Source organism: Limulus polyphemus, unplaced genomic scaffold, assembly GCF_000517525.1.
Source record: "Limulus polyphemus unplaced genomic scaffold, Limulus_polyphemus-2.1.2 Scaffold3179, whole genome shotgun sequence".
Classification (NCBI taxonomy): domain Eukaryota; kingdom Metazoa; phylum Arthropoda; class Merostomata; order Xiphosura; family Limulidae; genus Limulus; species Limulus polyphemus.
In genome coordinates, this window is record NW_013668789.1 from 34,562 (window position 1) to 50,189 (window position 15,628).

Genomic DNA, 15,628 nt, shown 5'->3' on the forward strand with positions numbered 1-15,628 from the left:
GCTGTTGTTGGCGTCAATATGTACATCCAGAAAATTGATGGTTTTGTCAGTGGATATTTCGTGGGTGAATTTAAGCACAGAGTTGTCCTACAGGAAACATTCGAAACGCGTCGGCCAACTCATCACTAGCTACAACTTTTACCCGTTGTTCTAACAACGTTAAGATGGCTTATCGACTTCTTGAGAAGAATTCTAAGAAGAAAGTAAACCTACAGACATCGGTCTTGTTTAACAAAATCTGCCTACATTATATATGTATATAGATTATTATTATTTTGAAATTATTTCTTAAAGTTATTTTTCCTGAAACATAGAACAGTAGATAAAGAAATAAGGCAAACAATTATCTCTTTTAGTTAAGACCTTTGTACTTGGTTGCTGCTTGATGTAAGTTACTAAGCCTTTGAAAATTTTGCACGTGGAGGATATGAAACAAAATATTTTTTTTAGATTTTATATATACATTTGAATAACTAAAAAATCATAAATTACTACATCAATGCCATAGAATTCTACTATAATTTATCAAGATTAGTAACTAAGCTTTATTTTGGTCTAAAAAAAAATATGAAATTTCGAGCACACTAAAGACACAACCTACCTCATTGAAATCTTGGTTCAAAATAAAGATATCGTGGAAGGAACATTAGAAAGGCTGAGAAAACCACTAGGGGGACATTCTGAGCTTTTGATTGGTTATTCATGTCATAAATAGAAGTAAGTGTATATAAGGGAGTGTTTTCAAAAATGGAGAGAGGTGAGCTGGGTGCCACTGTGTTTGATTTATTACGTGAGCAATATCTCAGCAAATAGAAAGATAGGAGGTTTTGAATTTATATTCTAGCTTGTAAATATCAGTAATTTGAGTTCCTAATTTGTACAAAACTATAGACTTTGTATTTTGACATCACAATCATCTAATTTGAACCAGTGCTGCATTCAACATACCACGTGACATACACAAATCAATTTTATCTGTTTTTTTTTATATTTACTTAACAAATTGAGTAATGTATAGTTTTAAAATTTGAATTATAATCTGCAATTTGATACCAAACTTATTGACATTAATTCATGAAATAGTAGTTCAATAAAATTTTGAATGCGCGTCAACAAACGAGATGACATGGCCTTTCACCTGTGACCCATCTCAAAAGGGATTAATATAATTACTTGGCCAGTAATTGGTCAAGGTCTGGAAGGATCAAATTTTTGACCAGTAGCTAACCTTCTCTACCAGTCATTCTGTTATGTGTTCTTTTTTCCTTTTTTTGGCTATAGAAAAACTGAAGTTATTTATATATTTTCCATTTACAACTAAATTCACAAATACATATTATTTATCTTGACTTTTAAAGGTGTTACAGACAGTTTAGCAACACCTGCCAATCTCCCTTCTTAAAGATTCTTAAACTACTATTATATGTCTTAGTTATCTTGTAAACACTGTAAAAGAAGAATTGGCTCATTCTCTGTTTGTTATTAGAGATTATGTTGCCTAATGTGAATTCCACATACTACCTTTAATACATAACTTATGTTGGTCTCATGAAAGGACAAAGCATAAAAATCTTTGGACGAATTGGTGGATTATTGTAATAAAATGATTATTTAAAAGTTCAAATAAGGAGTTGAACTACATTCAATTGTCTTTTTTTTATTATCATTATTAATTTAACAATAGACTGACAGAAAAGAACTGATAGTTAGGCAAGAAGTATTTAATTTAGTTACTGGTAAATTTAACCCCATTATTATGACTGTATCAAAGTGTGAATATTGTGAACCTTTTACAGAGCTACATTCAAAATTTAGTTAAACAGCTTTATTATTGATATATATTTTAATAAATATGACATCAAAATGTAGGTTTTCCCTCAGTGACTCAGAAGGAAGCCTGAAGGCTTGTAACATTAAAACTTGATTTCAATAGCCAAGGTGAGGAGAGCAGTATAGCTTTGTGCTTAACAACAAACAGAAAGAAAACAATTTATAATTCAACTCTTTATTATCTAAGTTTAATATCTTAATTGCAAAAGGTAATATTTTAAATAATTCTCAGTTTTCACTCTTCTGAGTCAACTGATGTGTCATAGCTTCAATTTCTGCCTTTCAGAATTGTCTGACATCAAAAATAAGCTGCTTAGGCTTACAACACAACCAATTAGAAGCACAAACTGCACATAATGACAAGGAATAATATAAACTTTGACTCTGTAAAGACTTAAATTCACAGACAAATCTTTTGTAAAAATACTTTATTATATTATTTCTTTATACAAAGGACTTATAATGGTTACTAACAATTTACCATATTTTGTGAAGATAGTTTTAGCAAATTCAGAGTTATAATATGTATAGTTTCACACTTTAGAATTAGGTAGGTAGGTAGAGATTTGTTTTTATTGTACATTTATCTTTAAGGTAGTAAGGTTTCTTATACTTTATCTTTTTTACATCCTGCATAATCTTTTTATACCTCAACTTCAGAATGCTTCTCTAATATTTGAACTAATACAATTAATTAACCTCAAATATGAATAGGTTAGTTTTATGGCTACACATATAGAACATTAATCTCAATGTGTATAGCCCTACAACATTATGTTTATGAACTTCATTATTATTCAATTGATGATTAATAATTATATAATATTTGGATTAAAATAGCTTTTTAACAAGTTTAAAAATGTATATTAATAACATAATACTACTTACATCGACAGTAGGATAATATTATGAAACTATAATGTCTTTCTGAATGTTAGAGAACACAGCTTTAGGCCTAATAGTTCCTGTAATATTCTATTTGTGTTTCCCTGTCTTTTTAATCAGTGCATAAACTAAACCTAATATGAAAAAATTGTGTTTTTAAAATGAATACCCTTCCAAATACACAATACAGTAGTATGACATTCAATAAAAATACGCATAAAAATGGGAACAAAATAGAGATGCAAGTCACTGCAGTGACAGTTTAGTTTTTTACTTACCTTTTCTGCATCACAGAAAATTGTTTTTACTTTTTAATACTTTTTATATGAAATTTTAAATGTTATAAACTTATTGTTGAGCCAGTAGGTTTTATTGAAATTCACAGGCTTCTCAAGACCCTTACAAGCCTAAAACAAAATTCCTTAAGTTGTCAAGAAAATATAAAAACCCTGGGGAAGATATTCATTTTCATGACTATATATATATACACCTGATGACTTACAATATAAACTGATGCTGCATAGGTTATTGTCTACATAAATTCTTTGCTATAATACCATTTTGACTTTTGAAACTAGTTTATGAAAGAGTTCCTAAATATTCTTCTTCCAAATAGCAACAAGTTTTTCTCTGTTTAAGAATTCTGATGTATTTATGATATAGATAAGACACTTTCTAGCACTTCCATGCCAACATATTTCTGTCAAACTCTTAATGTTGTAAATAGACTGATCTGTGGACTTAATTCGTAATCTCATAAAAATACCTCCAGTTCTGAATTGTCAAAATGATGGCATGGTTGTTAAAAAAAAATGTCTTATTTTATTGAAAAAACATGGGGCTGCATATAAATTGCGGAATTTATTAGTCATGTCATAAAAAAACAAAGTAGACCAGATAACTGGAAACAAAAGTATTTTTTCCTTGACCTAAACTGTTATTTCTGACAGGTTCATGATAATCAAAGTAGCTCTGTTCTTGTGTATGTGCAGTCACATCAGTTACTATTTGAAAATTATATTTTAGAACCCTTTTTTTATGTTTTATACAGCTTATGTACAACTTTGTGCCTACAATGGGAACCAGAAATAACAGCCATTGCTTTGATGTATTTGGCTGGAAAGCTCTCTAAATTTGAAATATCTGATTGGTCTGGAAGAACATCTAAACATCAACGATGGTGGGATGTTTTTGTAGAGGGAATGACAGTAGATTTGCTAGAAGGTAAGTTGTCGTTTAAAATTTAACTCGTGTATTTATTATAAATTTTGTTTTAACCTATTAGAAGTAGATTTATTGCAGGTCTCAGTGCTGCAGAAGATATAAGTAGGTGTAAACAAGAATCATTAATGTAATTCGAACCACTGTGTCATAAAGTCTGCAGTCTGTATGAAATTTCTCTTTATTTAAATACAGAAAAAAAGTCAACTGTCACTGTTGAAATTTTTTTAATGTGTTAAGCAGCCAAACTCATTCTGAAGCTTTTGACACATACTGTTAACTTTATTGATCATTCTGTGCAATTTCTCATCAAGTTCAATCAATTCAGTGGTATATTACTTGGTTCACAAAAAAAAGAGATTGTATAAATATGAGTGCCCAATTAATATAAGCTGAGTTATCTACAGAAAATTATAGAATACCCATCATTGCAGTTATTAACTTCCCCCCTCCCCTTGTGTAAAGGAAGCTGGATTACATAGTGCTCTACATGATGTAGTAGGTATATATAAGCACGTTCTGCATGGATGGACTTTATTTACTCTATACAATGAGCAAGCGAAAAAGACTTAAGCTACTTCACAAGGAGCAGGATAATAGATGCCCATGTAGTGGGGTTGTCCTTCTAAACACACTGAAACAAACAGTGGTGTTTGGGAAAGATATATTGTGAATATCAGGACTGGATTCTGGATGAATAGAAGAAAGTTGCACAGTCCAACTATTTTACTCTGTTTCAAACAAATGGAAGAGTTCTGTTATGATGAAGCATCCTGCCAAATATTTACATGGCTGGAGGTGGAATAATAATATGGACAATGCTAATCTCATTTAATTTGGAACCTTTAATTTACTGAAAGGTTAGGTGACTCCAAAGAGTATTTATGGATTGTGGCTGACCAGGTATGTCCTCTCAATTCATACTTCTGATACAGTACATTACCTCCTCTCATAGCTATTCTCACTCAGTGCTGCCCTCTATATGCAAAAAAATTTTGTGTGCCACAAGCCTTGAAGCCCTCACCCATCTTTGAATCGATTGATTCAAATGTGTCTTGCATGCAAATCATCATGCGACAACCCTCCACCAATAAGAGTGCAACACACTCTCTTGATGCTCGTTACTCCCTCTATTCAATTCTACCAAATTATCACTTCTCTTTTGGCAGTATTCATGTTGTAACGTTTAATTTCTGCTCTCTTCAAGTGTTTTATTTATTTTTTTCATATCTATGTATCAATTTATACAATAATGATACTTATAACTTGTTGAGTTATTCCAAAGTGGAATTATTTTATATTTCTACCTGGTTAGAGAACTTATTACTTCATTACAACAACAGCTTATTTATTTCTACCAAGACAGTGATGTTTGGTTATTTATTTTGAATTATGAATTACATGTTACCACTTCGGAGGTTATATGTTCTGTCAGCACATTTACACAGGCTTCAGATGGTGGTACTCTGCGGGGAATTTATTGGCTTTACTTTGTTAGGAGATTGATTATCCAATGAACTGACCTTTGTTGAGCTTCGCCTCAAGTTTGGGGGTCCACACATTTTGAAATACAGTCCACCAACTTTGGAAAGATAATACATTATACTGCTATGGTTTTTGAATAATGTTATTGTTAATATTATTTTCTGTAGTTCTTTGTGTTCTATAAAATAAGTTTAGTTAGACTGCTCAATACTCATACTCAAGTTCAGGTTAACAATTAGTCTTAGTTGTATCTTTTCTCCTGTACCTTTCACTTAGGCTTACCATGGTCTTTGTTATCTTAGGATTACTTGTAATTCATCTTACTGGTATATCAATCATTAGTTTAACTACATTTTTTTTTTCTTCCATACATCATGTCTCATACGTATGTTATTTTTACTACACACTTACTTAGTTTTATACAATCATGTGTATTTTATTTTTGTTATTATTTATCTTTTATCATTCTTCCTATTCACTTGGTTTGTGTGGAACCTTTGAGCTGGGGTCCATATAAACTTCTCCCACTGTTGTACATACTTATTGTTAGGTTAAGATTTTTATTTTAGTGTTTAGTGATATCCTTTGTTCTGTACCATTCGATTAGGCTTAACAAGTGTCTGTTATTTTTGGTTTACCCATAGTTCTATTTACGGGTTAAGCTCTAATTAGGTTAAATATCTTTTCTTCAACACATTACATCACATCCGTATGTTTATTTCACTACACAGTTTATTAACATTTCCAATATATTGACTGTTTAATTTTTTCTTTCTTTTTAGTTTATACTTCTTACTATTAATTTCATTTGTGAGGGCTCCTGGAGGCCAGGGTCCACCCTTCCTGCTCCCAGTATTGCTCACCTTCCTCCTATAATGACTGAATCCATTTTCAGGTGACCTAGATTTTGTCAGTTTTCCTACAAAACGTATCATGGATTGCCTTCCATTCCTCTACTGCAGAATCTACTAGGCCTATCTCAGTTTTTTAGACATGTTTCACGGTATATTCCCCTTCTCATGACATTGTTTCATGATTATCTTTTCATCTTTTTTTTTAGAGTAGGTACTTGCAAGCCTCACCCTTTACAGACTTGAATTATTTTTGTCTTAGCTTACAAGCAGATTTTCTTTCTGATTTTATGTCATTCACATTTCTATTTTACCCTATCAACTCTCTTACAGTTAATATTTACCTTCCACTTCCTTTCTTCAGTGTTCCACTTTTATTTAGGGATTATCATGGGATATATCCTTTTTTCCTCCATATTAGGGTGTTTGCTATCTTCAGTTCTTTCCCTCTACACATAGCTTCTTTACTTTTGGGATCTTCTAAGGTGGGACACTGCTAATAGGGACTTATGGGCAGTTATTTTTCTCCACCACCATTTTTGGGGCTACTACTGTACATTTAGCATCACTTGGGATATCTGCGATGCTATATTCAATTTATATTAGTTGCTCTTTTGTTTTATTCTGAGATATTATAATTTTTATTCCTTTTACATGTTTGGCATCTTCCTGTCCTTTACCTGTCTTACCTGCAGGTTTTTAATTCATTCTGTATGCTCGATGCTGTTTGGGATTTTGGTTCGATTGTCCCACCTCAATCACTTCTTGGGCCTTCCCTGTTTTAATATGTAGTCTTTGATCACATTTGGGTAGGCTGTTTCTGCATGACTGAAAATGTCCATAGTACACATTCTTATTCTTGTTTTTTTCACCACATGATTGGGTACCAGTTTCATGCCTTGACTTTTAGATTTGTTTCAGTTCCATATGTCTTTTGTGTGGCAGTCTGCATTTTATCTGACATTTCACACTTTGGGGGATTTTACCTACACCATTCATTGGCTGTTTTAACATACACATCTACTCCTTCCACAGTCAGTTCAAATAGTTGGATAAGTTTCTTCTGTTACATACCTCATATTATAGTCTCTTTAGGGTGGGTATTTTTAAACACCCCTTCAATTGGGACCATCCATTCTCCTCCTTGAATTCATGTGAAGGAGTTTTATGTTATCCAAACCTTTACTTTGGGTTTTCCTCATAATTTTTACCCTTCTCTTTTTGTCTATATGCATTGATAGTTGAACATATTCCTCATGACATAGGGTTTAACACTTCCTCCCCTCTTCTGTATTGTTTCTCTTCCCTGATTCTCATTTTCAAAGGTGGGGTGTGTGTGGTTCTATCAGTAATAGGCTTCAGGATAATGGTCTACAGATGAAAGGTCTTACCACCTTCCCACCCGTGTACTTCTGCCTATCCAAGGTGCTTTAGTTCACTCTTTTCCTCTTGTCCAGATTTGAGTAATCCTGTTCAATTTCGACTTTTTGATGGTGGTGGCTTATAAACCTGCCAAGGGGACACTCATTCTTGTTCTCTTTGTGGTAAACAATGGATTTCCTTTTCTGAACCCACACACTTGACATACATCTCCTGGAGAGTCCTCTTCCAGGTACTTTGTCCTCATTGCTAATTGACTTTCCAGTCCCGATATACTTTCTACCAAGGAGTGACCTCTCGATCCTCCTAAATTGTAGTGGCTCTGCCTCATGTGAGGTACTCCTCCATGTGAAGTTTTGAATGTTTTATCACTTCCTAGTTAGTTTCCTCTTTTGTTTTTGGTCCCCGGTTCATCATCCACTTGTCCTGGCTGTCGTTAAGTTCAGACGGGTTTACATTCAGTTTTAACGTCAGTTTTTTTTCTCATTCCGTCAGCTTTCTTCCTCAAATTTTTGTGCATCCATGTCACACTGGTTTAGGTCATTATGATTGATCTTTCCTGGCCAGCACTGCTTTAGTTTTCTCAGCTCTTTTGGCTCATTTTTTTTTCTTTTGTTCTGGAGTGATTTTATTAATCTACATTTTAGTGGCTCATATGCAATATTTCTTTTGACTTTTTCATTTCTTACCATCTTCCATATTTCTTCTTGGTGGGATCCAGATGACCTTCTCTGTCCAGTACATGCTGTGGGTTGCTTTATTGTTTTCAAGGCTTCGTTCCATTGAATTAATTTCCCATGGTTTCCTTCCCTTACTCCACTTCTTCTTTGTCTGTGATTTTTTTTCCCTACATCCCTTACCCATTGGGTTTGGATTGTGATTCGATTGGCCTTTTATTACTTGTCTTCTTCTTCCCGTCTTCACTTTCTTATGTCTTTACTCTGATTATTCACATTCCCTTTTCCCCTACATATCTACCTCGGTACTTCATCTGTTGAGCACTAGGACTACATCTCATACATCCATCTCCCATTCTCTGCTTTGGGTTGCTGTTTTTTCCTGTTCTTTCATGAGACAGTGACTGGGTAAGTTACCTTTTAGTATATATATATGTGCCTGTTATTTTTCAGGGGCATGTCTCTGAATACCACTCTGTGGTGAGTGGTGCCTGTTCAGGTATACTTAAACTAATCAAATCTGTACTACAAGACCATGTAGACTTACATATTATGGTTTCCATGGCCAAAAATTACACACTGCTGAGATGTTGTAGGTTTATCCTCGCGATATGTTTACTTCATTAGTTTGCCTGTCCTGGACCATACTCACCCATGGACAACATGGGTAAAGCAGAAGGGGATAGCTGCTCATCTCTGCCATGCCTTGTATTGAATAAATCGGTATGGTCTGCTTTTTCAAAATAAGATTTTGTGGTCACCTATTGTAATGTCTCAGGTTTTGTCATTCTTCCGGACTCTCCACCATGCTTTCTTCCCCTTTTCTTCTAGTGGAGTTTGAGAGTTCCAAGCCACTGGGGTAGTGGACAGTGGAGACATCCTCCTGATTGTGTTAATGAAATACAAATTATATATATATATTATAAATGATTATAAAGCCTTTTGGTTGAGATTAGGGTGGTGGTGTTCTGCTGGTGTAGAAGATGAGATATCCTCCACTATGTATCAATGGAATGAGCCCTGAAAATTGCAGTTTCCCCTTTGATTGGGATTCCTCATCCTACCCCCATGTGGATGTCATTTCCCAGTGGCTGGGTTTTGGATTTAGAGCTAAATCAATCAACATTCGTCCTCACACATGTATATTGATGTCTTTATTCCCTCACTCATTTATACTCTTGTTACTCCATTAGTGTTGTGGGTCACAATGGAGGTACTTACAGATTATTATGGTTCTTCCCCTTTTACACTCCTTTGATGTTTTTATTATTCTGAGGAGGTTACTGTGCTTGGGGTGGTTCCTGTCACTTTAAATTTGAGTGAGATGGTTTACATTTACAGACATCTTTTTGATGTTGGGTTCCTGGATTGATCAATCATTTTCTCACATTGTTATCATGTGCCCTGTTCATGGTTTGAGTGGGTATGAGATTCTCTCTGGGCTCATGAACTCAGGTGAAGAGGGTATGATCCTGTTTCTTACCTCCTACCAGAGGGCTGGGTTTTGGATTGTAGTTAACTTGCCACCAATATGATCCTCTTTCCTACCCTCACTTGGATGTCAGTTCCCAGTAGCATGTGTTTTGGATGTAGTTGACTTGCCTTTTATGGTCTGTCATTGCCATAACCACTCTACACCTAGGAGCACATCCTTTTAATCTGACCCACTTTTATGTTTTCCAGGATTGAGTTTAATATATATTGTATTTTTCGGATCCCTATCCTGGCATAGTTATCTCCCAGTTGGATATGCTCCTCCATCTTTCTGCCCATCTATGTGACATCTTTCCACAATGGGAGTATAGCAGGTACAGAAATGGTGCGGTCCCCTACATTTGTTTCTGCTACAAGGATCTACTCTTTTGGAGTATCCTTCTGATGCTTCTTTCTTTCCCTCACACCGGTCCTTCACTTTTTAAAGTGGGATTCTAGCTATTTATATGAGCGGAGGTAATGTATCGTATCAGAAGGTTTAATTATCCTGTACTGAAAATGTATTTCCAATAGGTACTTACCTCCCATCACACTTCCCACCCTTCCTCCCTACTGAAACCGTTGCTTCCAAAGTGATAGTTTGGTAGAATTGAATGGTGGAGGGTTGTCGTATGATGATTTGCATGCAAGATGCATTTGAATCAGTCGATTGAAAGATGGGTTTGGTTTCACCCTCCAGTGCCCAGTTCTGTCTTCATCTGTTCCTTATTATCATACTTCGTTAATTCTACTCTCTACATCTTAAGTCTGAAGCACTGCACCATGCCCCAGAAAAAATTATATGTACTGTTCTCATTTCCTTCACTTTTTCACTATATCCCATTCCACTTCTACCATTTCTCTGATTACCAGGCTCATTGTTACTGGGAATTGTTGGGTTGGGAAACTCTCTTTTCCCAGGTTCATATTCTTTCTTCTCTTGTATGAAATATTTGCCTTGCCCCCTTACTTGAAGTTTTTTTGGGTATTCCTGATTTGACTGAATCACAGGCTGAGGCTGCTCATTATCAGTTCTCACTTTTATTTTTATTTTCCATATTCCCAAACCCAACCTTCCACCATTGTAGCCTGACTTAGTCCCCAGTTTTCTCTTTCATTCCCACTTCCCAACTTTCCTTTTCTACCTGGCATTACACTATATAGTTCATTGGTGACTATTAAGTTAAGTCGTAACCTGTAGATGCCTGTCTGTTGCAATTTGAGCACTTGTTGTCACACTTTTCCATCCACAGAGGGCTTACTCTACCTTTTAATCTCAAACTTCCTCTCCAGTTTTCTTCCACTATTCCTCTCAGCCCTCAGCCCATTTTGTTTCCTCCTCCATCTGATCCCATCTATTTACAATGTCTATAGGAGGCAGTGTTTGTCAAGTATTTCAAATCTTTCTTCACTCCCACTCAGTAGTTTATTCACCTGAAAGTATTCTTTAACTCCTTTCTCAGCTGTTCTAAGCCTTTTTCCATCTGCCTTCATGCTATGGAACTAATGGTCACTAGGATTTGCACCTATACTAGTTATACTGTTTGAGAGGTTTTTCACTTTTGGGGACCATGGTTTTCCTGGAACTGCTTTCCCCTTTATGTCACACATATATGTGTGCTTTTTCCATTGGTTCTTGCACAACCAGTGGAGCCACTCTTGGAAACTTTTGACCTCCTACTCACCTGTCCCCTACTCTACTTGAGAATTTGTATTGGTGGCTGAACTGAACCAATATCACCATTGGTGTTTCATTACCTTCATCTATTCACCATTGCCTACTTCTCTGGTTAGAGAGCATCTCTTAATGATAATTTCACATCAGGCACATAGACCGAGGACTAGTCCTCTCTCCATATCAACACAACTGAACTTCTGGTAGTCTGTCAGACATGCTCCAGTTTCTTATCCTTCTTTGTGGATCATTCTGTTGTGGTTCATTCCAATAACTTCACAATTTTTCCCATATCAACTGCCAAGGTGGAACCCGATACAGGACCCATTGCTTTCAAACCTTGAACATTCTTTATTCTTCCAATTCTCAACAGGTTCTTCTCTTTGTCTGCCATCTATCGAATGCCATGAACCTGGTTGTGGATTGCCTCTCTCAGCCCTTAGGTTTTCAATTGGGTGTGTTTTCTCTTGGGGACTCCACTAATCATTACCTCTGCCACCCCCTCTAAATTCCAAGCTTCCTCTCTCTTGGTCTTCTGTAGTTTATTTTTCTCTCTTGGCCATGACTATCAAAGCTTTCAGTCAGAACTGGTTTCATCTTTTGGTTTATGCTCACCCATGTCTTTGTCTTTTACCTTGGGTCCTAGCCTTGATTCAAGACACTCCTTGTTGTGTTCTCTAGGTGTCACCCCTCTGGCTGGCTCAACCTTGGTTCCCTCTTCTATGCTGCTCGACAACCCAACTTCCTCTTCTCCTGCCAACTATACTCTGTCTTTTGCTTCAGTCTCACACATCACTGTTCCATCAAAAGATCTCTTCCATCCACTTTCACGTTTGGGATTTGTCCAGTCCTTCGCCCATAGAACTGGACTTTCGAACCATGTTGTTTTTCCTTTCTCATTCCTGTTGCCTTTCCACTTATCAGCATAAGTGGAGTATCTTTCAATTTTGGTTCATTTTTCATCACCTTCTTCCTGACTGACCTACTGCCATAAACCCTTTGAGCCATTTACATCTTGCATCTTATTTCACCTTTCTCTCAAGGCCTATTTCCTCTTACTTCTCACCTGTATTGTTCAGATATTTATGCTATCAGTTCTTCCCATACCCTCTTCCATTGCTTTTATATACTTCTTTATCCTAACAAGTAATTCCTCCCTAAGACTCAGGAAAGTGACCTCTTTTTTTCTCTTATTTCCTTTCTTCCTATTTTACCTCTACAGTTAATCAGGCCAGACAGACAATAGTGCCCTGTTTGTGCCACTCATTTCTACTTATCTCATACTTCACTCTTTCAAGGCTCCCTTCACTGACTCTTCATCCCTTGGAATTCCTCTTCCTCCAGGGATATTTTTCCTTTTACCCTTACAGGTTAGGTCTGACTAATTGTACATTTAGTGTACTACTCATTTAGGGTTAATGCTCACAGACTATTCCACATTCTTTCCATCAGATTCTCATTCTCTTGCTTCTTATTTCTAACAGCCACTGGACTAATTACTTCAGGTGGGCATGTAGACTACTATTCATCTTCATCGCACACTATCTTCATTATCTGTCTGTCTCGTCTCCCGAAGGTTACCGCTGGCCTCCGCCTTTTTTACAAAGTCTACCTTCCATCTCTAGACTGGTGTATACTGTTTTTTGTTACAGCATTTGCTTATAGGATCCTGCTAGGTTGCTGATGGCGCCTCCCAGGGTATACTTGTTTCTCAGAATTCTGCATCAAGCCAGGATAATGGAAGGAACTCACATATGCCCACTGTAAGATGAGGTGTTTTGCAAAATCACTTGAGGTACCTTCATGGTATATTCATATATCTGACTACTGTCCGATCCAGACCATACCTATTCCATGGACTACCGTGGAAAAAGTCGGCACCAGGGGGTGCTCTGCCCACTTCCCTGGCTTGCACTTGCTAGCTTTTCAAAACAGGGATACACAATAACCCATTGCACTGTCTCCAGTGAAAGACCTTTCTGACTGAAGGACAGATGGTTATCTGGGCATTATTTCCTGGTCTCCCAACCACAAATCCCCCCTTCTCTTCGAGTGAAGCACAGGACACCCTTGCCACTTACCAGTTACAAGCTACTGGGACTGTAGATTGTGAAGAATCCTTGCCGATTAGGACCTCACTGCTGGCTAGAACATGAAGTGCAAATTGATGGGAAGTGGTGCAGTGGTGATACTGTTAGTGTAGTGCAGATCACCCCTCATATAGCTATAGTTATAACATGCCACTTGTGCCCCCCTTCTGCAGCCAGTCTGTTCAGTAGATTTGAGACAAGCTCAATACACAATATGTGCCCTCCTACAGGCTATGAATGTACAGTAGAGTTAACTTGAGCATGCACAGCTGTACTGTGTCTTCCTTCTGTGATTGTGTCTGATCAGTAGAGTCAAGGTAAGCACATTCTATAGATGTTCCCTCTTCCTGCAGATATCACCTGTTCAGTTGAGTTGTGGTGTGCACACACCATACTATTATCTATGGTATGACTGTTATGCCCTCCTCCCGAAGCTAGTGTCGATCCAGTAAAGTCTGATGATAGAGTTGGGGTGAGCACAAGGTACAGTTCGAACATTCCCCAACCACGCTACACATATTGGTTATCTGACCTCTAGTGTACAAGTACTCTGATGGCCGTGTTCTTATTCTGCACATCATTGTGACACCTTGGAAGAGATGAGATGCAGTCTTCACCAATGGAGCCTCTGCCATCAGGTGTCACACTCCATGGTATTTCTGAATGGAGCTCATCTAGGTAAATCTTTGCACCAACCCCTCCACCATTTCAATATGAGACTCGTGCTTAACTATGTGAAGATATTTGGTATCGTCTCGGAAGTTAACATTTTCCTTACCTGAAAATGTATTTCCAATAGATACTCACCTCTTTACACACATTCCCATCCATTTTTCAGTGCAAATGCATAGAGGAAGTTAGTATGCAAGGAGTTGTGATACCCTCCTGTTGGTGGAGAACTTTAATGTATAATGGCATCATTATGTGGTAGCACAATTAACAAAAAAATCTCATGAGAGTAGGTGGGAGTTCACCAAAGGCTAGTGGCATGCAAATCTCTAAGGCAGAAGTGTGAGGGATATAGTTTAACCGTTTGAACAGGCAAGTATCTATTGGAAATACTTTCTCAGTTAAGGAAAATGTTGACATTCAGGACTAATTTCCAAGATGTGAAATGGATTTGCAGCATCTGACCTGACCAACACAATTACCTGATATCAACCAAATGAAGCATTTTTGGGATGTGTTATAACATTGCACCAGGGGCAGACCACAGCTACCATTCTCCTTGAGCCTCTGTGCACCAAACTCTTTAAAGAATGGTACAAAGTAGCACTGAATGTATAATACCAGAACTCATACATTGTCCAGGAAAGTCCTTGAATATTTTAAAAAGTAATTCAGGGCCGTGGAAATCCTGGAAAAGTGAATTTTTATGGGGTGAGAGTCTTGGAATTATATTTTCATATACAGCTTGAGATGTGGTTTTGTTTACAACTTTAAGGATGACAATGTTTTGACAAATTAGCTAACCTTCTTCCCTTAGATATTAAACTGAAATGGGTAAGGATATGTTTGGTATAAAAATTTGGTTTTTGGCCAAGGTTTACATTTTTGGGTGTCACTTGTTACTTCTTACACCAGCTTTTATAATTTTTTTCTATATGAGAGTCATGTTATTTGTGTCCCTCAGTATGATGTATATATTACATATATTTAAAACTGTGATCTAGGCTCACAATATGGAGCTAATATTATGTTCATAAAACCAGTTAATAAATGCACTGAAACAAAACACAGAGAAGTAAGACAAACAACAATCAAAACCAAGTTATACTAACAGCATCATACTGTTATGCAATGTAACATGAACCAATTGGACTTATACCAGCATAAAGATTAATTTACCCTAATGGAATTTACATACAAAACATAATGGTATCTGTATAGAAGAAATCAAGTAAAATGTAACCAAAATCTATGTGTAACTTATGTGAAAACTTGGCCTAAGCAGAACACTGGTGTCAAGTATACTTAACACTATGAGTACCTGATGATGACAAAACTTTGTCGAAACGTTGTACATTTGCTGTTATGTTAAACTTATATTAAAGTTTTTCT

At 36.4% G+C, this 15,628-nt stretch overlaps 1 protein-coding gene across 2 annotated transcripts in view; it reads left to right on the forward strand.

Moving 5' to 3' along the window:
- The window catches only part of LOC106468824 (cyclin-K-like), a 57,484-nt gene that overhangs the window by 31,063 nt on the left and 10,793 nt on the right, over window positions 1-15,628 (forward strand). For both annotated transcript variants that reach the window (XM_022397189.1, XM_013929268.2), the window contains exon 7: window positions 3,767-3,939. In XM_022397189.1, coding sequence (XP_022252897.1) covers window positions 3,767-3,939 — 173 coding nt within the window. The remainder of the gene's footprint in view (window positions 1-3,766; window positions 3,940-15,628) is intronic.